Source organism: Aedes albopictus, chromosome 1 (assembly GCF_035046485.1).
Source record: "Aedes albopictus strain Foshan chromosome 1, AalbF5, whole genome shotgun sequence".
NCBI lineage: Eukaryota > Metazoa > Arthropoda > Insecta > Diptera > Culicidae > Aedes > Aedes albopictus.
Genome location: NC_085136.1, coordinates 278,627,313 through 278,652,197, shown reverse-complemented (window position 1 = coordinate 278,652,197; position 24,885 = coordinate 278,627,313). Strand labels below are relative to the sequence as shown.

General features: G+C 42.4%; 2 protein-coding genes across 2 annotated transcripts; one reads left to right on the top strand and one right to left on the bottom strand.

Annotated features, from left to right (window-relative positions):
• Positions 1 to 23: 23 nt before the first annotated feature.
• Positions 24 to 11,050, top strand: LOC109397016 (replication protein A 70 kDa DNA-binding subunit). Its single transcript, XM_029860098.2, has 4 exons — positions 24 to 351; positions 415 to 833; positions 895 to 1,993; positions 10,597 to 11,050. Exons 1-4 carry the CDS (start codon positions 313 to 315, stop codon positions 10,903 to 10,905), a joined length of 1,866 nt encoding a protein of 621 aa, XP_029715958.1. The 5' UTR covers positions 24 to 312; the 3' UTR covers positions 10,906 to 11,050.
• A 1-nt stretch (position 11,051) lies between these two features.
• On the bottom strand, positions 11,052 to 24,477 carry LOC109397046 (leucine-rich melanocyte differentiation-associated protein-like). The gene is made up of 4 exons (XM_062846828.1): positions 23,497 to 24,477; positions 15,159 to 15,389; positions 14,490 to 14,629; positions 11,052 to 11,385 (listed from the first exon to the last, which is right to left on the bottom strand). The coding sequence occupies exons 1-4, from the start codon at positions 23,545 to 23,547 to the stop codon at positions 11,052 to 11,054; spliced, it is 756 nt and encodes a 251-aa protein (XP_062702812.1). The 5' UTR covers positions 23,548 to 24,477.
• Between the last annotated feature and the right edge of the window lie 408 nt (positions 24,478 to 24,885).

The window sequence follows — 24,885 nt, the reverse complement described above, 5'->3', positions numbered from 1 at the left end:
AAAAGTTGGCGCAAAGCAACACGCACGCTTGACGTTTTCAAAATTCCCGCGCATATCGTAAACATTCGCCAGATTCTCGCTAGACCGTCGTGTTGTTTCTTGAATTTGTATGAAGATTATTGGTGATATTATCCGATTTTTGTACAATTTTCGCGGAAAGGTTGTCGTTTTAAGGTAAATTAAGTGTGAGTGAACATTTGGAGGCGGAAGGAAGCTAATTGATAGTGATTTTGAAGCGAGACGTGAAGGGATTGCAAATCAGCTCACTAGCAGCGCTTTTCAAGAAAGAACAGGAATAACGCAGACGCCAGAATGAGCCACAACGGAATGCTGACCACCGGCTGTATCGCGGTGAGTATCTAGGTGTGATTTTATGTTCTAAGGTGAAACTTGATGCACATATCGAATTAACAGGATATCATGCGGGGAACCGAGTTGGAAAAACCCGTGGTGCAGATCCTTGGATCGAAGCGGATCGCCGGTGGCGGCGAACAGTCGGAACGGTACCGGCTGTTGATCTCCGACGGGCAGAATCTGTACAGCTTTGCCATGTTGGCGACGCAGCTGAACGAGCTGCACCACAAGGGCGAACTGGCCGAGTACACCGTGATCCGCATCGACCGCTACATCACGTCGGTGGTCAACCGGAACGAGAAGGGCGAGAAGCGGGTGCTGATCATATTGGATTTGCATGTGGTCAAGCCGGGACCAGCGGTGGGAGAAAAGATCGGCAACCCGCAAACGCTGACGGATACGGGCGCTGGCGGTGGTGGTGCAGGAGCGCCATCGACTGCGGCTGCGCCGGCCAGGACGGAATCCGCTGGAAGTGTCAGGTTTGTGTGTGGTTTGGCTTGTTTTTGTGTGCATTCAATGTGATGTTTTCTTTTTCTTCAGCAATGGCTCAGCTTACCAGAACCGATCGATGGGTGGTGGTATGCATGGTGGTGCCGCGTCCGGTGGCGATAACTTGTCCCTGGAAAACACATTGACCCATCCGATCAGCTCTCTCAGCCCGTATCAGAACAAGTGGGTTATCCGAGCCCGAGTGATGTCCAAGTCGGGCATCCGTACCTGGAGCAATGCCAAGGGCGAGGGCAAGCTATTCTCGATGGACGTCATGGATGAGTCGGGAGAAATCCGGGTCACTGCCTTTAAGGAGCAGTGTGACAAATACTACGAGATGATCGAGGTCGATAAGGTCTACTACATCACCAAGTGTCAGCTGAAGCCGGCCAACAAGCAGTATTCCACATTGAAGAACGACTACGAGATGACCATGACCAACGACACGATCATCCAAGAGTGCAAGGATGCTGGTTCGTCCATGCCGTCGATCCAGTACAATTTCGTGCCGATCTCTCAGATTGGAAACATGGAGGCGAACGCCATAATCGACGTGATCGGAATTTGTAAGGAAGCCGGGGATGTGATGCAGTTCACGGCCCGGTCCACCGGTCGAGAGCTTAAGAAGCGTGAGGTGACCCTGGTTGATACGAGCAGCGCGGCCGTTTCGTTGACCCTCTGGGGTGAGGATGCCCAGAACTTCAACGCCGCAAGCAACCCGGTCCTGGTCATCAAGGGAGCTCGTGTGACCGAATTCGGAGGAGGCAAATCGCTCGGACTGGTGGCCAGCAGTGTCTTGAAGACCAATCCAGATACGGACGATGCGCACCGGGTCCGCGGATGGTACCTGAGCGTGGGATGCGACAGTGTCATTAACAGCGTTTCCACCAGGACCGGGGCCGGAGCGGGATACTCTACCGAGTGGTTGACATTCCATGAGGCCAAGGAGAAGAATCTGGGAGCCGGAGATAAGCCGGATTACTTCCAGGTGAAGGCCGTCATCCATAACATTAAGTCGGCCAACGCTGTATACAAGGCTTGTCCAAGGCCGGAGTGCAACAAGAAGGTGATCGATCAGGACAACGGACAGTACCGCTGCGAGAAGTGTAACGCCGATTTCCCGAACTTCAAATACCGGCTGCTGGTTAATGTAAGTACAATAACAATTATCAATTTTAATTATCTACATCATGAAGCACAAGTGATCAATTTTCAAAACGTTTCGGGGTCATCGGGGTACTCGATACAGCTTGGACACAGACAAACAGACGTAACACCTTGAACGATTTTCATGAAAATCCATCGCCCAGTTCACACTACCATCACCTGGTGGAAAAGATGCACGAATCACTGTGTTGTGCCATATCGTCAACAGAAGGCGCTAGTGTGAAACGTCAAACGCATAGAAAAACGATGCGCGCACCTCTGGTTGTGAAAGCCACGACTATGAAAATTTAAAATGATCGTTAAAAGCGTGGTCGATGGAAATTTCGCAAGTGTTACGTCTGTTTGTCTGTGGCTTGGACTTGATGAATTTGAGAAACACAAACCATTTTATAAAATTAAACAAGTCTAGCTCCACTTGCATAACGGTCCCCAAATATTTTCGGTTTGTGGCTGCAGTGCTCTATCCTCGGCTGCGTCCCACATTTGCCAGATCGTTCTGTATCCGGTCCGCCCATCTAGCCCGCTGCCCTCCAGGTCTTCTCAGGGATCTCTTGCGAACACCAGCTTTGCAGGGTTATTTTCCGGCATTCTCACAACATGCCCTGCCCATCGTATCCTTCCAGCTTTTGCGACCTTCCGGATGCTTGGTTCGCCGTAGAGTGCACACCGCCAAAGATGGTCCTAAGCAACCGCCGCTCGAGCACTTCGAGTGTTTGTATGTCCTCCTCGAGCATGGTCTCGGTCACCTGCCCGTAGAGAACCAGACCGGTGGTTCAGCGTTTTATACATGGTACATTGGGTGCGAGGATGAATCTTTCTTCTTTCCATTGAAGGCTGTTCTTTAATTGTTCTTCAGAGGGGAAATATATTTCACATATTCATTATGCCAAACGTCCCTTATGCCAAATGTCATTTATGCCAAACGTACCAGACCCTAAAGGCATTAGGCATAACGTTCATTTGGCATAATAGACACTTGGCATAATAAAAATGCACCCTTCTTTGTTATGCCAAATGTCTTTATATCATGTGACCTTATGCCAAACGACCTTATGCCAAACGAACTTATGCCAAATGACACAGACCCTTGTAGGGGGTTTCAGAGGCTTTCAGGTGCGTTTCACATGCATGGATTTCATTTGTGTTTCAGAGGCCTTTCAAGGCGTTTTTTGGAGGCTTCAGAGAGGTTTTATGTGGCTTCAGAAATTCTCGGGTGAGTTTCACGGAGGTTTCATGGGGGTTTCAGAGGCGTTACAATGCGTTTTAGGGTGTTTCGTGAACTTTCAGAAGGTTTCAGAAGGGTTCAAGAGTGTCTTCAGAGGGTCGCAAGTGAATTTGACGGAGATTTCATAGGGGTTTTGGAGCTGTTTCAAAGCGTTTTCAGGCGTTTGAGGGCGTTTAAAAGCGTTTCAGGGCGTTTTAAGTATAAAGGGGGCTTCAGAGGCTCGCAGGTGAATTTCACGGAGGCTTCATGAGAGTTTCAGAGGCGTTTCAAAGCGTTTTAAGGCGTTTCAGGGCATTTCAGAAGGTTTCCGATTAATTTGAGGGGGCTTCGGAGGCTCTCAGGTGACTTTCACGCAGATTTTAAAGGGGTTTTAGAGGCGTTTAACAGCGTTTCAGGAGATTCAGGTGGCCTTAAAAGGGCTTCAGAGGCTCGCAGTTGAGTTTCACAAAGCTTCAAAGCGTTCATAGTTATTTCAGTGCGTTGCAGGGCGTTTTAGGGCATTCCGTTGAGCTTGCGGGAGCTTAAGAGGCTCGCAGATGAATTCTACGGAGGTTTCATGAGGGTTTCAGAGGCGTATCAAAGTGTGAAGTCGTTCCAATACGTTTCAGGGTATTTCAGGCGATTTCACAGGGGTTTTAGGGGGCTTCTGAGGCTCTCAGGTGAAGTTCACGGAGGTTTTAAAGCGGTTTTAGGTTTCATGGCGGTTTCAGAGGCGTTTCAAAGCGTTTCAAGGCGTTACAATGCGTTTTAAGGCGTTTCGTGACTTTTCAGATTTCTACTAGAATTAATCCCGAATTCCCCATAAGAATTACTTTCGGGATAAATCGTAGAATTTCTCTCGGGATTTCTCTTGAAGATACGCGATTTCTTCCGGTGTTCCTCTTGGGACATCCCCAGAAGATCTTCCCAGAATTTCTCTCAGAGTTGCTAAATGAGTTATTCCTTGAATTTCTACTAGAGCTTCTCCAAGGATTTCTCAAGAAGTTTTTCACGAATTTTCTGTAGGAGTTCCTTCCGTGAATTCTTCCAAAGTTTTTCCTGTAATATCTTCAAAAAAATATGTGGGCTTTGTTCAAGACTTCCTTCCTGGGTTTCTACAGGAATAGGGTATATGGATCATTCCTTGGCCTAATTTGCAAACCGCCTTGACAATTTTGACCATAACTCATGAATTAATAGCACTAGAAATAATATGTTGACCCTATTACGCCCTCTAGGCAATGCATGTTTCACCAATTGGAAGTAAACTAACGTTAATATTCAAGAATTTACTTAACTCAGTTGAAAAGATTCGATGTGATGGTATGCAACGTTGGTCTATGGTACATAAATTGGCCTATTAGTGGACACAACGTTGGCCTATTGCTTTCCATGCACTAGAACCACTTATTATCTCATTTTTTTCAATATTTCTGCTGAGGTATTACCTCTGTTTGTTCACCAATCATACTTTCAAATTTAATTTTCGGAGCCAAATTTTCAAAAAAACTATAAATAAATCACTTAAACTAAAGTTCTTTCTTTTTTAGTAACGAAAACAATGCAACCCGATTATTGTGTTATATTTTTACAGTCACCGCACACAAAATCTATCTTTCTGTTCGTTCTTTCTGGTTCTTACGCAAGCAATGTTGTTGGCGTCACTTTATCGGTGTTTTTGACGTCACTTTACTGATGGGCCAAGATTTGGGTACATAGTGAAAAAAATGTCCTCAATATTCGGCCCACGTGTAATTTCCCTGGGCTTGGATTATATCTTCCAGGAAGCTTTGATTTCAGGCATGTGGTCGATGGCCTTTGCAGTAATGATTAGAATAGCTGAATGTATAATCAATGGCAAACAATTCTATAAGAATCAGATCTCCAAGTCATCTGATATAGTTATACTGATCATGACGCTGCATAGTATATCGAACATTTGTCGAAGTCATTTATGTGTCGGGAAAATATAATTCCAAGTTGGAGAGAATATTACAAACTGAGGGAGGGTAATTGGCCCAGTCAGACCCCTGAATGGGCAATGTGGGTTAGTTTATGGGAATGCCATTGAAGGTTTGTAATATTCTCCGAGGCTTTCGAAATCCAACAGGGCGCGTCCCCGGGTTGCGGATAGGGGAAAAAGGGAGATTTTTCACATTTGTACTGTAATCAGCCAATGTGGTATTATCTCCTATGGTGTTGTAGTGCGAATGAATGATCTCATTCTATGTGAATTCGAACCTTGTAATGTATTGTTTTCAACTTCAATTTTCTAAGCTTGATAAGGTTTTGAAGACAAACATGAGATGAGAGAATTGCCTAATAGGAAAGTCACATCAGCAAAGCTTTTACATATGCAAATGCTATCCATGGGGTCATGTCTAGCATTTAATATGTATGGCAATGACTGATTCTTACCTAGCAGGGGTACTACAAGACCACGCGGACAATTCGATTAAAGGCTTAATTGGGGGTAATATATTTTCCAGAACTGAAGGGACATTTTTTCCGGGGTGACTGGTGAGTCGGAGAGAGTAGAAGTTTCCGTTTGTTATAATATAAACAATCGGGCGCTTTTTCTTTCTATGACTTGCTTGGTATTTTGTGGATTATTGTTTTTTGGTTTTGGAAGGTATGCGATTCACTATTGAGCCTTAACATTATTTTGCATCTGAATAGCATTGATATCGTCAAGTCTGCACCAACACCCTAATCCCACACCAAAATACCCTTTTCCTATCCCATGGCGTTTATGTGGTCAGCAAAGACTATTCAGCCATTACCCCTCCTTATCATCGGCTTTGGACTGACTTGCGCTCTCATTGCCCCACCAAATGCTGCAAAATGAAAATGAAATGAAATATTCGGCCCACGTGTAATTTGTAAAATAGTTATTATTCGTTAAAAACAAACATACAAATTCAAAATAGCATCTGTGACCGTCGCATCAAATGTTCAATTATTGAAAATGCAATTCGAAATATTCCAGAACCATGCCATTTATGATCATGTGTATAGACTACCCACTAAGCCGAAGAATCATGGCGTCTACAAAAGCTAAACAAAGTGACATTTTCATACAATTTTAATACTCCAAAGTGCTAAAATTGAAACGAAATGTTACAGGTGTTTGGTGCAAAGCTTTTCCGATATCCAGTTCGGCGTGTTTGTTTCAGTTTTTGGTTAACGTTAAGATAGGCCGAACGAGGGGACTATGCCAACGAAGCATCCCGATACCCTACCAGCTGGGATATTTCTTAAAGATTCTTGAGGGGTTTATTTTCAAGTTTTTCTTGAGTTTCTCCTGGAACTTCTCTCAGAAGATTCATGCCGATGTTGGTCCTGGGATGAGTCTCAGAATTTGTCTGAGTTTACTCTGAACTTTCTCCTAAGATTTTTTCTAGAGTGCCTTCTGAGATTTTTACGGGAGCTATTGCTGATATTTCTCATTGATTTTTTCCCGTGAATTATTTCAGAGCTAGGCTGTTTCTCGTAGTTGTACCATATTTCTTGTAGTGATCTACCTGAGATTTGTTTTGCATTCTACATTATCCCCTAAACTCTTCCCGCAATCATTACCGGAAAGTATCCCGAGATTTTGGATACTCCTTTAAGTATTTCTGTAATAGGTACTCCCAAAGTTCGTGCAGAGATTTGTCCACGGATTTCCCGCATAATGGTTCCTGCGATAACTTACGAAATTAATTATAAAAACCCTAGTTAATCCACCTAGCGGTGCTGACGCCTTTCTCGTGCCTTCGAAAACCCATTTCAACGAAACTCAAGTTACATGTTGATGAATACAGTTTCTTACCGATTTTGGCAACACGAGGTGAAATTTATGTTGCCAAAATGGGGTGTTGCCAAAATCGGTAAAAAAATGTGATTTTACCAAGGATTTTACATCTTTTATGCGTTATTTTGACTTATATTATCAATATGAACTATTCAGAAGTTACAATACGCTCCCCTTAGGTGACGTTCATAAATTACGTCATGATTGCCAAATTCGGTAAAAAAAATGTTGCCAAAAACGAGTGTTGCCAAAATTGGGAGTGTTGGCAAAATTTGTAAGGAATTGTATAGCACTGTTTAACAAAAATCCATTTTATGGCACCAGAAATCATATCGTTTATATGGCTTTTGATGTTTGAGCCTCAAAATCTTAAGAAAAAGCCGCTATCTTGAATTTTGAGCCAAAATCTTGGATTTTAGACCGCCATCTTGCATATTCCGGTCGTCATGTTTAGACTCCGGACATCTTCCCCATACCAAATATATCCATATTGCATGGTTTTAGGGCCTAAACCTCCATTGAACAGCCATCATCTTGAATTTTGAGCTGCCATCTTGGATATATTGATCGTAATTTTTGGAGTCCAGATATCTTCCCCATTCCAAATATACCCATATTGGATGGTTTTGGAGCCGAAAACTGCATGAAATAGCCGCCATCTTGAACTTGGAGCTGCCATTTTGAATTTTAGTCCGCCATCTTGGATGTTTTGGTCGTTAGTTTTGTACTCCGGACATCTTCCCCATACCAAATATACCCTACTCATATTGCATGGTCTTAGGGCCTAATACTCCATTTAACAGCAGCCATCTTGAATTTTTAACCGCCATCTTGGATGTTAGACTGTCATCTTCGATATTCTAGTCGCCACTGTTGGACTCCCAACATCTTCCTCATATCAAATATTCCCATATTGCATTGTTTTAGGGCCTAAAACTACATTAAATAACCGCCATCTTGGATTTTGGGCCGTCATCTTGGATTTTAGACCGCCATTTTGGATATTCTGGTCGCCACGTTTGGACTCCGGACATCTTCTCCATACCAAATATACCCATATTGCATGATTTTAGAGCCTAAAACTCTATTAAAGAGCCGCCATCTTGAATTTGGAGCCGCCAAATTGAATATTTGACCGCCATCTTGGATATTTTGGTGGCCACTTTTGAGTTCCAGGCATCTTCCTCATACCAATTATACCCATATTGCATGGTTTTAGGATCAAAATTTTCAACCGCCATCTTGGATATTCTGGTCGCCATCTTGAATATTGGGTCGATATTGGGGATTTTCTGGTCTCCAGTAATAATGCCCGCACAAAATTCATCAACCATGCTAAAGGTTACAAAAATCGGCGCAGCTTGATGTGTCGCATGATGGGGTTTGGTTCAGTTTTATATATGACCTGTTCTACCGGTACTGGTCCGGATCACTAAAATGGTCATAACTCCGGAACGCCTTCACCGATCCTAACCATTTTCAATAGCAAACAATGCGGCAAAATTCCGGTTCGATTCGTGCTAAAATCCGTAAAATCGGTCAATGGGAAGTGCCTTAAAAGTGAGTGACCTTTTCTGTACACAGACATACATACACACATACGCACATACAGACATCATCTCAATTCGTCGAGCTGAGTTGATTGGTATGTGACTTGACCTTCTGAGCCTTCTATCGAAAATTTGTTTCTTGAGTGAACATATAGCCTTTCAGTACACTTTGGTGTACGAGAAAGGCAAAAAATCATCAAAAGAAAAAAAAAACTTTAGGAAAAACCTGAGAAAAAATAAGACATCTCTGAAAAACGTTCTAATAGTAATCCCAAGAGCAAATATTAAGGACATCCAAGGAGGAACTCCGAAAACCTCACGGAGTCCTGCGAGCAACTATTTGAACTAGCAGAACTTAGAAAAATAATTGAATGGATCTTCAGGAGGAATCCAGCGTGAAACTCTGGAAAAAATATCGAGAGGTAATCCAACATATATCTCGTGTGAAACTTCTGCGGAAAAATCCAATCTCAGAAATCTTGAAAGATTTTTTGAAAGATATATATTTTTTAGGAAATTTGGGTTCTTTTTCCCTGGAAAAACCTTGAAGCTCAGGGAATTTTATTTTGAACTATGGGTAGACACCCTGCAGAAGCGGTAACAGGGGCGTTCCAGGTCTCAAGGGAAAAAAGAAGACACTCAATTACTATTATTTATGCATTTTCTATCCGTATCTCTCCCACTCTTTTTCTGTTTTCATGCTATCTGCCGTTTTGTCTGCGTTGACGCGAAGCCTGCGATTTATCAACCCAGGCGCTTAAAGAGCCTTTTAGGGAGTGTCCAGAAGGTTTTAGGGGCGCTGCAGAGGTCTCAGGTGTGCTTCAGGGAGTCGCAGGTGGTTTCTAGAGGCCTCAAGAGTGTTTCAGGGGGTTTTGGAAGCTTTTCAGGGGATCCAGGGAGCCTTAGGCGGTCTCAGTGGCGTTCCAGGTCTCAGTAGTTCAAATTGGTGAGAATTTCAAGGGGGTTCCAGGGATTTCGAGTGCTAGAGGGAGTGTCAGGGGCGTTCCATGGGGGTTCCAGGGGGTTTCCAGGGATTTCGGGCACTAGGGGGAGTCTGAGGAACGTTCCAGGAGGGTTTCAGAGGGTACCAGTTTTCAGGGGTCCTTCAGGGTGTCTCAAGAGCTTTTCAGAAGGTCCCAGGCAGGAGGTTTCACGGGAGTTCCAAGCACGTTTCAGTAGTTCTCAAAGGGTTAGAGGGGCTCTCACGAGTATTCAGATGCAGCTCAAAGGGTCCTAGGGGATTTCGGAGAGGTATCTAGGTCTTTGAAAGGGTCTCAGGGGAGGGGCTTCCAGGAACTTTCAAGGGCGCTTCAGGGGATCGTAGGAGCGTTCCAGAGGGCCTCAGGAGGTTTCATTAGGTCTCAGGTGGTTCCTGGGAGTCACTGGGTCACTCCGTACTATTCAAACGCTTCTGAATTCCACATAATTCCTTTGAAATACCCCTGTACGTCCTTAAACTTCTGAGATCTCTTTCCTTCCTCCAAAAACCCTTGAAACTCCCCTGAAATCCTCGCAATCTATTTAAAACGCCCCTGAAACCTTGTTGCCTGAAACATGACTGAAAAGATTCAATTGAAGTGAATGAGATGATTTTTGCAGCTCTGCCTGAAACCCCCAGGAACGAGCCAAAAACCCCTTTGGTGAGCTCCTGAAATGCCACGAAATGCCCTTGAAATCCCCGTAATCAATTTGTAATGCCCCTGACCCTTGGAACGCCTTTAAAAGACTCCAGAAACTCTCTTGAACCCTCAGAATCCACTGGAAACATCCCAGAACCCCCGTAATACTATTGAAATCGCCGTAATCCCATTGAGCCGCCAACGAAACTTGTCGGAACGCCCTTAAAACGCTCCTGAAATCCACTGAAGGTTCCATCTCAAATGCCCAAGAGCAAAACCTGTTTGAAAACCGGTTTACGGTTCGTGATTCGATGCTTAAAAATAATACTTACCTACCTAGTAAGCGGCATTTTGCCATAAAGTATTCTGTCAAATGGCATAAACCTGTACCTTTTCAATCATTTGTCATCCCCCTAGATGCTGGTCGGAGATTGGACCTCAAACCGATGGGTTACCGTGTTCGCAGATCTGGCCGAAGAGATGCTGGGCAAATCCTCGCAGGACATCGGCGACGCGCTGGAGTTCAATAAAGACGAAGCCGAGAAGATTTTCTCCGCCATCAACTTCAAGAGCTACGTCTTCAAGCTGCGCACCAAGGTGGAATTCTACGGGGACTCGTCGCGGAACAAGACCACCGCCGTGGCGGCCAACCCCGTCAACCACAAAGAGTACAATGCCTATCTCATCAAGAACATCCAGGAGATGACCGGAATCAGCAAGCACTAAGCAAGGCTTCGGAAACCAAACCAAATGAGCCACCCATTTACAAACCATCTATTCCTAAAAACTTAATTTTTATTACCTATTGTTAGCCATCCATATGTATAAAAACCGATATTCCTACAAATAAAAATACAGCGTTTAAAAAATACTCATAAATCCGTGTTGAGTATGAACCGATTGCCCTCGGATTGTGCCCCGATGTAGCGGTAGCGGCACTTCCCGTACGCCCCCCGATGGTCGCCGGCCTCGCGGATACTCTCCGGCAGCGGGTGGTACACCGGTGGATCCTTCGGTCGCACCCCCAGGGCCGTACTGAGACTCGCGTACAGATGGCGCAGTGCGTTGCCCTTGTGGTGCCGGCTGCCGTTTTCCTCCTCTTCGTACTCCTGGCTCTGCTGGCTGCGGACAAAGTCACGTTCCATTTTTTTGACCCGCTGGGCGTCCAGGATCCGCAGGCGCGGTAGGTAGCGGATGATGTACAGCCTAGGGGGAGAATCGTTGAAGGGAAAATGTGGTCATAAGCTTGGTCGTCATAAGGTTCCGGTGCTGAAACGCCTAAATATATACTTAATTCATTTATTACAAGAATCTTAAACCCTTCCGTAAGATTCACGTTTGGAGATTTTGATTTCGGTATTAAGGGCAAAACCCCTTCAGCTGATTCAACTGGATTGACAGCAGTGAATAAACACAAAAAGAAGAAACTGCTGTATAACACTTTGACAGACATAAAACCATGAGCAAATACATGAAGGACTGTCTTATCAGTTCGACTACCAAACCAGTATTATTAATCGAAGGAAGAAAGTTTCACCTTCAACACCGACTGGAAAACGCTGTAGTGAAAGCCTTTCGTCGAAGAGCTGGAGAAACGTGCTGCGAATATTCAGGAAAGTAGCAGTGTAGAAAAACAGAGAAGCTATCTGTTGGGCATCCTACGCACCCATAGAAAACAGCGGATCATAGATGACACGTACTGGAAGATATAGGAGCGAAGAAATAAAGACGCGATAGAGCGAGCAAAAACGCGGGGAGCCAAAGCCGTCAGTGCTTTTCGCCGCTAGAAAAGGAAGTTAAACGCTCAGTCTAGCGGAAGGACAGGCTTGCTGGAAATCGAAGCAAACTGGCGAATAGAAGGGACAGTTTTGCTCTTGTTTGAGAAGAAGCAGTCTGGCGGAAGGACAGACTTGCTGGAAATCGTTTGAAAAGAAGCAGTCCGGCAAAAGGACAGACTTGCTGGAAATCAAAGCAAACTGGCGAATAGAAGGGGCAGTTTTGCTCTTGTTTGAGAAGAAGCAGTCTGGTGGAAGGACAGACTTGCTGGAAATCGAAGCAAACTGGTGAATAGAAAGGACAGTTTTGCTCTTGTTTGAAAAGAAGCAGTCCGGCAAAAGGACAGACTTGCTGGAAATCAAAGCAAACTGGCGAATAGAAAAGACAGTTTTGCTCTTGTTTGAAAAGAAGCAGTCTGGCGGAAGGAAAGACTTGCTGGAAATCGGAGCAAACTGGGAGTAGAAAGGACAGTTTTGCTTTTGATGAAAAAATAACAGTGGCGGAAGGACAGACTTGCTGGAAATCAAAGCAAACTGGCAGGTCGAAAGGACAGTTTTGCTCCTGCTTGAAAAGAAGAAGTCTGGCAGAAGGACAGACTTTCTGAAAATCGAAGCAAACTGGGAGTAGAAAGGACAGTTTTGCTCTTGTTTGAGAAGAAGCAGTCTGGTGGAAGGAAAGACTTGCTGGAAATCGAAGCAAACTGGTGAATAGAAGGGACAGTTTTGCTCTTGTTTGAAAAGAAGCAGTCCGGCAAAAGGACAGACTTGCTGGAAATCAAAGCAAACTGGCGAATAGAAAAGACAGTTTTGCTCTTGTTTGAAAAGAAGCAGTCTGGCGGAAGGAAAGACTTGCTGGAAATCGGAGCAAACTGGCGAGTAGAAAAGACAGTTGTGCTTTTGTTGAAAAATAACAGTGGCGGAAGGACAGACTTGCTGGAAATCAAAGCAAACTGGCAGGTCGAAAGGACAGTTTTGCTCCTGCTTGAAAAGAAGAAGTCTGGCAGAAGGACAGACTTTCTGAAAATCGAAGCAAACTGGGAGTAGAAAGGACAGTTTTGCTCTTGTTGGAAAGAAGTAGTCTGGTGGAAGGACCACGGGAAGGACAGACTTGCTGGAAATCGAAGCAAACTGGTGAATAGAAAGGACAGTTTTGCTCTTGTTTGAAAAGAAGCAGTCCGGCAAAAGGACAGACTTGCTGGAAATCAAAGCAAACTGGCGAATAGAAAAGACAGTTTTGCTCTTGTTTGAAAAGAAGCAGTCTGGCGGAAGGAAAGACTTGCTGGAAATCGGAGCAAACTGGCGAGTAGAAAAGACAGTTGTGCTTTTGTTGAAAAATAACAGTGGCGGAAGGACAGACTTGCTGGAAATCAAAGCAAACTGGCAGGTCGAAATGACAGTTTTGCTCCTGCTTGAAAAGAAGAAGTCTGGCAGAAGGACAGACTTTCTGAAAATCGAAGCAAACTGGAGAAGAAAGGACAGTTTTGCTCTTGTTGGAAAGAAGTAGTCTGGTGGAAGGACAGACTTGCTGGAAATTGAAGCGAACAGGCGAGTGAAAGGACAGTTTTGCTGTTGTTGATAAAAAGCAGTCTGGTGGAAGGGGAGATTTGTTGGAAATTGAAGAGCGGTTCGGATAACCTAGGATATCCCGACTTATCTGATACTGTCTATTGAACATTGATAGATTACAAATCGTAGCTTGGTATAATGAAAGAAGTTACACCCGTAGACTTTGGGATCTAAACTTAAGAACAGTTCGGATGACCTAGGATAACGCAACTGATCTGATACTGTCTACTTAACATTCAGAAGACTTACTGGGCATGATAGATTACAAATTGTAGCTTTGTATAATGAAAGAAGTTATCGTTACACACGTAGACTTAAGGATCTGAACTCAAGAACAGCTTGGATGACCTATGATATTCTGAATGATCTGACACTGGCTATTGAACTTTCAGAAGACTTACTGGACATGATAGATTACAAATCGTAGCTTTGTATAATGACAGAAGTTACCGTTACACCCATAGACTTTAGAATCTAAACTCAAGAACAGCTTGGATGCCCTAGGATATCCAGACTGATCTGATACTGTCTATTGAATTTTCAGAAGCTTACTGGGCATCATAGATTACAAATTGTAACTTTGTATAATGAGAGAAACTATCGTTACACCGGTAGACTTTAGGATCTAAACTCTTGAACAGTTTCGAGGACCTAGGATATTCTGAATGATCTGATACTATCTATTGAACTTTCAGAAGGCTTACTAGATATGATAGATTACAAATCGTAGCTTTATATAATGAAAGAAGTTATCGTTACACCCGTAGACTTTAGGATCTTAACTCAAGAACAGTTTGGATGACTTGAGCACTAAAACTACAGAAATACGCTTGGAAAAATTCCGGCTTCAAAGGGTTAAGACAGTATTTATATACATTGTGTCGGTCATGCGGTTTATCCCGAGTGTTTTAGTTTGATGATAGTATTTTTCAATCTACATAACATTAATCTAAAAATAATTACACTCACCTGTATTTGAGATAGTCGTACTCGGAGTATTTGAGGTTCAGCAGATGGCACGGACAGGCAGGATTCCCCAGCAGGCTCAGGTATTCCAGGTTCGGAAAGCAGAGAGATAGCTTCGTCAGCAGGAGATCCAAATTTTCGAACTACAATAAGAAAACAGTGAACAATAGCTGTTAACAATACTGCAGTAGGTAGGTAGTTGTTGTCTCTTCGGCGGTACGTGTGGGAATAAAAACTGCATCGATGATGGATGGTTGCAACAACCGGCTACGCGTGCATATTGCAGAGTGCAGCGTTTATCAGGAGTTATCAGGTGCTGCGGCTGCTGCTGAACGTTCAGAACCATAAGGGCACGGGTAGAGCATTTTATTCAACACCATGCAGCATGATAGCCCAAAAGGTCACCGTTTGAATAACAATATTGATTAGATATTAAGGTGGTTGTGGTGGACTACTAGTGGGTCAATGATAACTAAAAAAATCGCATGGTTCGTTTTTCGTTTTTTTTCTGTTGCCTTGATTTCTTGTGTCATGCATTTTTGTATTTCTTGTTGTTACTAATTTTGAAAATTTATTGGTAATTTGCAATTAATTTGTACCATTTATTACTAATTTGTAACTATTTTTTTTTGTTAGAATTTCAATTCGATTGCCAACCTCATCCAAACTCACCTTGTTGTTGTTCAGCGACAGCAGTTTGATTCGATCCAGCTGGGCCGGAAATATGATATCATCGGTGAGGTAGTTGTTATCCAGAACCAGTTCCTCCAGCTTGGTGAACAGCTCCAGCGACTCGAACGAGGACAGTTTGTTGTAGCTTAGGTCCAGGTGCCGGACGCGGTCCGAGTATAGGTTCAGGATTGCCTCCGGTAGTTTGTACGTTTTCTGGTCGAAGTAGATGAGCTGCGGAAGAGTGGGGGAATGAATTGCAACGATGAAATTGTTTTTTTATTTTGCTCAGTAATTTTAAGATTATGTGAAATATGGGTAATTGTCGCTGAATCCAGGTCGTGATTTCACTAGAATATGTTAAAAAAATATGAAACCCTCTTTGGATGGGTTAGTTCCTCGATAATTCCTCCAAGAGTTGTTCGGGAATTCCTCGGGAATTCGTCATGGAGTTTCTCGAGAATTCCTCCAGGAATTCTTGAGAATTCTCCCAGGAGTTATTCGAGATTTTTAGGAGCTCTTCGGGAATTCCTTCCGGAGTTGCTCGAAAATTCATTCCGGAGTTTCTCGGAAACTCATCCAGAAAATCCTCTCGGAGTTCCTCGGGAAATCTTGCAGGAGTTCTCCGGGAATGGTTCAGGAGTTCAACGGGAATTCCTCAGGAGTTCATCTAGGTAAGTAAAAAGAAAATCGTGTTAAGTACTGTTCTTTTGAATTCCACTAAGAATTTGAATCCTTTGACAGATACGTATTTCGACCTCAACTGTAAGGTCGTCTTCAGTGTCTTGTACTTGACTCGAAGACACTGAAGACGACCTTACAGTTGAGGTCGAAATACGTATCTGTCAAAGGATGCAAATTCTTAGTGGAATTCAAAGGAACAGTACTTAACACGGTTTTCTTTTTACTTACAGATACTCCCCTAACAAGCCCAGGATAATCATCAAATTCATCTAGGTGTCTCGAGAAACCACTGGAAAATTCCCGAAGAACTCCTACAGCAAAATCTGCGAAACTCCTAGAGATATATTGAGCAGTTCTTTGGAGATATTCTGAAGGAATTCCATGAGAAATTTCCAAGGGTTTCCTGGAAGAACTCCAAAGACACTCTTAAAGGAATGTCTGAGGAACTCCTGGGGGAATTCCCGAGGAACTTATGAGCTCCCGGAAGAGGTTTATGAAAAACTACAGGATAATTTTCCGAGGAACACCCGCAGGAATTCTCATTGGGACAAAGCCTGCTTCTCAGCTTAGTGTTCTATGAGCACTTCCACAGTTATTAACTGAGAGCTTCTTCTGCCAATGACCATTTTGCATGCGTATATCGTGTGGCAGGCACGAAGATACTCTATGCCCAAGGAAGTCAAGGAAATTTCCTTTACGAAATGATCCTGGACCGACCGGGAATCGAACCCGTCACCCTCAGCATGGTCATGCTGAATACCCGTGCGTTTACCGCCTCGGCTATATGGGCTCGGCTCGGCTAGAGTGATGAATGCATAGGACTGAAATTAGAAAAAAAATCGAATAAAATGTGTACTCAAGAATATCTACTTTCATAAGCTCTGCGGAAAAGTTTCGGCATACAACTGATAAAGGTAATGATTGATTCTAGTTATTAAAGCATTAAATTGATATGATATCACAGTTTCATTGAGGTCATTTTTTTTGGATTAATGACCTATGGCGGAACCACTGTGCGTTGGCAGGGCCTCGCGTCGATGAACCATATAGAATAGACGATCCAGATTCAGAACGCGCGATTCGAGCGCATATCATGCAGAAAGCGTACTATCAGTACGCCGATTGGCAATCTTTTCCTTCACCACGGCGTGCACAATCTCCCATCACACTCTCACGTTTAACTGATGAGATTCTCATGTATTTACGGTTTCAGAACTTGCACAGAGCAGGGTTGCTTCTGCGATCAGCCAAATTAAGGTGAAAAGGCGTGCGACTCAAAATGTATCGTTACATAGTGGTACCAAGATCGACGAAGGTGCACGGATCAAGAAGGCTAGAGGTTTGAGAAAAGTTCAATAGTCCATTTTACGAGCCGATTTTATGAATGAATTTTGACAGGAGGTAGCGTCCAATAACCCGTGAAAATCAATATCATCATCAACATTGTTGTCACTTCGTAAAATGGCTCATTCGAACGTGAAATTTGTACTGCTGTACGCCAGTGAAACTTAATGTGTATCAGTGGAGAACACTCAACAGCTGCAGGTTTCCATTCAAAAATTCATGCAAGGCGGCCACACAATTGGATCTCCAACGCCCAAGTACACTGCAAAATATTTTTGCTGGTAATCAGCAAACTTTGCTGTTTTTTGCGTGCTTATTGCATTCAGCAATACAAATTACTGAGTATCAGCAATTATTTTTCAACTTGCTGAACCATCCAGCAATTTTGACAGTTGATCAGCAAAGTTGTGCTGAAATTCAGCAAAAATGTTGCTGAAATTCAGCAATTTCTTTTGCTGATTTTTTTGCGTGCTGGAAGCATTTCAAAAATTTGGGTGTGTAAGAAAAAATTCCGCTTCCCATGACAAAATGCACTTTTCAAGTTCCAGGTTCCTGGAACTTTCTGGCTGCTTAAAAGGCCAACGATGAGCCTTACTGGAACTTCATTCACAAGTTCCGGAAAGGCTCATTGGTAGCGTTGGTAAATATATAAAACTAAGTATGTCATGAGGTATGCTTTGGCGCTATTATGAGTGCTCCACAAATCCATTCATTGATATGAAGTGCACCGCGCGTCAAAAATCTGAAAACCCCTGCTTTATAAGTCTTCATAATACAAACTACAAGTTTTAAACTGATTTGATAATAAAAAAATAACATTAAGGGCGGACGGGACGGTCGGGGAAATATCCGCCATTGCTCTGTTGCTACTAAGATGGTAATCTCAGATTCTACTTCATATTTTGCAACAAAAACCTATCACTGTGTATGCTCACTTGCAGTGCATATGCTGATTGTTTTTCAGCATCTTCAGTGCGATAGAACTCGAGATTACCATCTTCAAAATCGCGAGGCAAATTGTTAGAAAGAGAGGCAAGATAGGAAAAATAACACGGCGTCCCGTTTCACCTTAAAAATTGTGCATATATAAATTTGAGGTAAAATGTACATAAATTCAAGGGTCTGAAGGTGCTCGTACACGCTTTACCCAGACGCAAAATAGTTGACCACTTTTGACAAATAAATTTCGGCAAGTATTTTGGCTCTGTTTGTCCCTATTCGTTTGTCTATAGTGACAAATATTTTTGTTTGCCCAGAAGATTTTAGTCAAAAGTGGTCAAATATTTGGCATTGGTCAAAGAGTGTCATACTAGCTCAAATAATCGAGGATCCACTAAATCGAGGTATACCTGTTCAAAACAGTTGGTCCAGAAATACGGTACAAGTTTTTTTCATTTCATTTTTTCTATTTTTCATGAAAGAACAACGTTATACCTACATGATAGATAGAAAATATGCATTTTGTAAAATCATACATGTTTAACCCTTTGGAGCTGGAGTGGTCATATATGACCCCAACATAGAAACGGCTGTATGAATTCACCCATTCACAGAATAGTATCTTCGGCAAAGTTGTTGCAAATTGAGTCCTCTATTAGGAAGAAATGGGAATATTTGTATTTGGGACTTCATTGATAACCTAGAACATCCTCATCACCATGAAATTAGGAAAAAACGAAATAATTGTCATACCAGTTGTTTTAAAAGCTAAACTTGGATGTGGGTTACGTATATGTATTTATTTAAGCTTCGGTAAGAATATCAAAAGGTCTTTTATATTCTGGGATATTCTAGGTGTTCCAAACTGTCCTATAGTAAAGTCCTTCAAATCTACAAGAAAAACTTTATGTGTTTTCGCCACAAATAATAGCATTGCATAACCTACTGGGATCTGTGAAGCTCTTGAAATCTCAAATATCTTTAAAAAACACTACAGAGATATTCCAGGTCAGCCAAACTACCTTGGAGTTCAGGACTTCAGGTCTACACTCGTAACAGTAGCAATATCTGTTATATTGAGTGACGTTGCATAATCAATCGCAGTTACTGGAGCAATCTGAAGCCTACATTTTTACTATAAACCTTTGGGACATTCAGGGTAGTCCAAACTGTTATATAAACAAGTCCTTCAAATCTACAAGAATAACATTATGTGTTTTCACCTTAAATAATAGCATAGCATAATCTGCTTGGATCCGCGAAGCTCTTGGAATCTCAAATAGCATTTAGACGCACTACAGAGATATTCCAGGTCAGCCAAACTAACTTGGAGTTAAGGACTTCAGGTCTACACTCATAACAACAGCCATATATACTATACTGGGGCTGCAAAACGGTGAGTCGATAACATAGCTCTGGTCCTCACAAGTTCCAACCTCATGCTTCCACGGGTCAAACGATGACAAAGACCGCCAGCTAAGAGTTGTGTGCTTAGCTGCGGTAGTGCAGCCTGGGCACTGTTGTCCTTCTGACTTCAGCTAGATTGAGAAGGTACAATCCGAGCGTCTGTTGAGTAAGAAACGCTGCACCACGCCCAGCTAGATCCAAGGTGGTAGCCCCATCAGCGTGGTCGTCCCAGTGTTGGTTGGGACGTTAAACAGAACTGGCACGATGGTCCTCCGGCGAGACAGGAGTGTTGGCGTAGTCCCAATAAGCCACCCGTAAAAATCCCCATTGCGAATAACATAGGAGAAAATACGACTCGATACAATCTGCAAAGACCCACGCGACGAAATAAGGACTACGATATTGATCTTATTGCTCGTAAATTTGAGACGATGATGGCGGAAACGTACATCCGACTAAAGAGTGAAGCCAGGCGAATCGGATTAGTCATTAATGTGTCGAAGACAAAGTACATGATGGCAAAGGGCTCCAGGGAGGAATCACCGCGCCCGCCTCCCCGAATGTATATCGATGGTGATGAAATCGAGGCGGTTGAAGAATTCGTGTACTTGGGCTCACTGGTGACTTCCGACAACGACACCAGCAGAGAAATCCAGAGGCGCATTGTGGCAGGAAATCGTGCTTACTTTGGACTCCGCGGAACTCTACGATCGAATAGAGTTTGCCGTAACACGAAGTTAACCATCTACAAAACGATGATTAGACCGGTCGTCCTCTATGGGCACGAAACATGGACCCTACGTGCAGAGGACCAACGCGCCCTTGGAGTTTTCGAACGGAAGGTGTTGCATACCATCTACGGCGGAGTGCAGAAGGAAGACGGGACTTGGAGAAGGCGAATGAACCACGAGCTGCATCAGCTGCTGAGAGAACAAACCATCGTCCATACCGCCAAAATCGGGAGGCTACGGTGGGTGGGTCACGTCATCAGGATGTCGGATAGCAACTAAAATGGACGAAAATGGTTCTCGAGAGTCATCCGAGCGGTACAAGAAGACGTGGAGCGCAGCGAGCTGGTGGGTCGACCAAGTGGAGGACGATCCGTGGACCCTACGCAGAGTGCGGAACTGGAGACAAACAGCCATGGACCGAGTGGAATAGAGACGGCTACTATGTACAGCACAGGCCACCCTGGCCTTAGCCTGATTGGTAAGGTAAGTATCTACTGTACTGAGTAACTTTGCATATTTATCCGTGGTTACTGGACCAATCTGAAGTCTACTGTTTTATTATAAATCTTTGGGACATTCAGGTTCGTCAAAACCCTCAAATCTACGAGAATAACTTTTTGTGTTCTCGCCATATATAATAGTATTGCATAATCTGCTGGGATGCGCAAAGCTCTTGAAATCTCAAATAACTTTAAAAGACGCTACAGAGATATTCCAGGTCAGCCAAACTAACTTGGAATTCTGGAATTCTGGTCTACACTCGTAACAACAGCCATATCTGCTATACTGAGTAACGTTGCATATTTACCCGTGGTCACTAAACCAATCTGAAGTCTACTTTTTTATTATAAACCTATGGGACATTCAGGTTCGTCCAAACTGTTCTATAATGAAGTCCTTCAAATCTATAAGAATAACATTATGTGTTTTCATCATAAATAATAGCGTAGCATAATCTGTGAGATCCGTGAAGCTCTTCAAATCTCAAATATCATTTAGAGACACTATAGGAATGTTCCAGGTTAGCCAAACTATCTTTGAGTTCAGAACTTCAGGTTTACACTCGTAACATCTGCTATATCTGACATACTGAGTAACGTTACATAATCAATCGCGGTGACTGGATCAACCTGAACTGTATATTATTCTGAACCTTTGGGACATTGAGGGTCGTCCAAACAATTCTGAAGTTTAGCTCTTGATAGTAACAATAGTGATTCTCACAATGAACTTTAGACTGTAATCTGTAATCCCCCTGGCGTATTATGAGTCATTATAAGATAGTTTTGAGATATTCCAGATCAACAACACTACACCTGAGACCATAGCTTCAGGTTTACACATTATTACAAGTCTTTTGCCACTACCTTAAGTAGTGTTACATAATCCACTGTACTTATCAAAGCAGTTAGAGGAACATTAAGCGTTGTTATATATTTTTGGGATATTATGGCTACCTTACTGTTATGAAGCTTTGTTGATAAAAACAACAACTGTAACTTTCAGAAGACTTACTGCAGCCTGATAGATTACAAATCGTAGCTTTGTATAATGAAAGAAGTTACGGTTACACAGACTGAAAGATCTTAACTCAAGCATAGTTTGGATGACCTAGGATATACAGAAAAAAATATTCTGTCTTTTTTTAATATTCTACCGTTTTTATGCTATTGACCACCAAAACTACAGAAAAACGTAGAAAAGCTCCATAATAACGCTTGGAAAAATTCCGGCTTCAAATGGTTAATGCCCTTGAAAACAAAATCCATAATGTCAGTTAGCAATGGTTATTATGTATTGTTTTATGATAGCTACTATTTGTTGGTCATTAATATATAAAGGACGATTATTCAGAATCTTTCAATTATTTATGAAAGCCAGTACCACTGCGTAATACACTCCCGATCAAAAGTTTGGGGTCACACCCTCAAAAACATGTCATTTTTTGAGCCCATATCTCCGCCAATTTGCGTCCGATTTCAAAACCCTAGGTTTGATTCAAAAGATAATAAGTCAAAGAAACTTTGAACATGATTCAAAAGAAACTTTTTCAAAAAATTTTGTATGTAAACTTAGCTTAAAGTTGCCAAATTTTCCAAAAAATGAATATAAACTTATAGCAGTGTCGCTGGAAATTGGGTCGCCCAAATTTTAAGATGAGAGCGGTAATATGACCCATTTACTATTAGCTTTCAACTGCTTTTTACAGAACTTAGCTAAAAAAATCTAGAAAAAAGTTATCAAGTAAATCAACTCTTTATGTCATCGACCAATAGTTTGGGGTCACCCCTCAATATGATGTATCAGCCAAAGTTTGGGGTCACTTTCGTAAAACATGGACAATGGACTTCGTCATTTATAGTTCAATTTTAATTATTTTTGGATCATTTCAAAGATAATTAACTAAATTTACGTTTGATGTCTTTAACTTAACGTATTTAACGATTTTTGGATATAAAAATGTTATGTAAAGTTAACACATTTCACAACACTTCAAAAAATGAGGCAACTTTACGTTAAGTTTTTGTATGTAAATTTCAACAAATATGTGTGGTTCAATGTCTATGCGGTAAGTATCATTCATTATGTTTCAAATAAGCCAAGAAGAATTAAAATTGAATGAAAGATGACAAAGATATCAACAAATCACTTTTCCATGTTTTACGATAGTGACCCCAAACTTTTGGCCGATACTTCATTTTGAGGGGTGACCCCAAACTTTTGGTCGATGACATGAAGAGTTGATTTACTTGATAACTTTTTTCTAGATTTTTTAGCTAAGTTCTGAAAAAAGCAGTTGAAAGCTGATAGAAAATGGGTTATATTACCGCTCTCATCTTAAAATTTGGTCGACCCAATTTCCAGCGACACTGCCGTAAGTTTATATTCATTTTTTAGAAAATTTGGCAACTTTGGGTTAAGTTTACATACAATTTTTTTTGAAAAAGTTTCTTTTAAATCATGTTCAAAGTTTCTTTGACTTATTATCTTTTGAATGAGACCTAGAGTTTTGAAATCGGACGCAAATTGGCGAAGATATGGGCTTAAAAAAATGGCATGTTTATGAGGGGGTGACCCCAAACTTTTGATCGGGAGTGTACATATGTTCAAAGCTAATAACGTTGTGGTAGTATATCTCAACAGTAATTGTGTACCAAAAATTCACCGAATTTTAATTCAATTTACATCATCCATCCAAATATTTACCCTGACCGTTGATTACTTTGTACTCTTACCTTTTGTTCATCTTCAATGTAGATAATTTTATTCCAGTTGATATCATCCATCGTGACTCCCCGGCTCTGCTTCTGTTGGTTATCAGCATCAACAGAATTAATCCTCTCAACAGCGTCCGCGCTCAATAAATATTGCAATCCACTACTAACCCAGAAACTCTTGTTCTACAGCTTCAGCTAATCACACTAAATTTCACTTTTCTTTTGAACTTGGTAAAAACGATTCGGGAAGCCCGTTCACGATTTGAGACCTATCCTCGTCGACCGGCAGTTCGATAATCTATACTATCTCTCCGGGGAATCGTCCCGCTGGCTTCGCGCGGGTAGAATATCAAGAAGTAGAACAACAGAGAATGGTGCACTATAACTACTGGATCACAATGAAGAAGCTCGTCTACCTCTGTTTAGCACACAGCCTCACTCACTGAGCTGTTGTAGAGGCAATTCCAAACAGCAGCAATAAAGCTGAAAGCATGTTCTATTTGCACACACCTACTAGCTCCGGGTACGCGGCTTATCAGGCCTCGAAGAGATTTAAATACTTTTTCTGTTTTGTAGTTTTGTTGCGTGTCCCGACCCGAGCAATACGTCATCAACAAACAAGGCGAGAGTGTTCTTCTTCTGGTGTTCTGCTAAAGAAGATCTGCTGGTGATTGAGCTACTTGTTTCAAACCCCCTCAAGATTGCTTGCTTGCTGCCTTGAAGAGTTTGCTCATCCTTTCCGCACTAGCTATAGTGTATACACTGATTAGTGGTGAGAGACATGGTGTGGCAGAGATAGTAGCCTGTGATCAAAGCAGGCCTAATGTAGGCTGTGCGAATGTTCTACGCGGTTTTTGATGATCGATCGAAGATGATAGAAACGCACAAGTGTGGCGTTGAAAGTATACTGTTCAAGAACACGGTTAATCGTAGTAGGCTGCCGGTTGGCCGGCCACGCTTGATTCGTCACTTGGAGAGCTTCAGTCACGATGGAATACCAAGGGATACTCGCTGAATGAGCGCTTGACTGAAATACTCGTTCCTTGTTACTTGAGGTAACGATTTTCAGACTTTCCCGCCTACTTGATTTTATTACCTACACCGTTTGTACCTACTGAACGCCTTGGTAATTTGATACGCCTTCATTTTTATCCTTACGGATGACTACACCGATAGGCAGCACGCTTGTTTGCCGTCGACAAAACGCAGGTAGATCAAGTTATAAATAAATGGCTGGCTTTCCGATGCATCAACCAGCACGTGGTTGACAATAAGGAGATAATAGAAAGATAATGCAAATCGATAATCGAAATTGAGAGAAAATCAAACATTCTAAGGGCCGATTTCTTCACCTCGCCTTAACTGGTAAGCCAGGCTTACCCATATAGTTAAACCTGGTTTAACGCT

Bases quoted from the DNA above. Each gene is read 5' to 3' on its own strand.
- LOC109397016 (XM_029860098.2), top strand. From the start codon at position 313: ATGAGCCACAACGGAATGCTGACCACCGGCTGTATCGCG. The intron at 352-414 runs GTGAGTATCTAG...TCGAATTAACAG, and splicing joins TGACCACCGGCTGTATCGCG to GATATCATGCGGGGAACCGA. The intron at 834-894 runs GTTTGTGTGTGG...CTTTTTCTTCAG, and splicing joins GAATCCGCTGGAAGTGTCAG to CAATGGCTCAGCTTACCAGA.
- LOC109397046 (XM_062846828.1), bottom strand. From the start codon at position 23,547: ATGGATGATATCAACTGGAATAAAATTATCTACATTGAAGATGAACAA. The intron at 14,630-15,158 runs GTGAGTTTGGAT...TTCTTATTGTAG, and splicing joins TGTCGCTGAACAACAACAAG to TTCGAAAATTTGGATCTCCT. The intron at 11,386-14,489 runs GTGAGTGTAATT...TTCTCCCCCTAG, and splicing joins TACGACTATCTCAAATACAG to GCTGTACATCATCCGCTACC.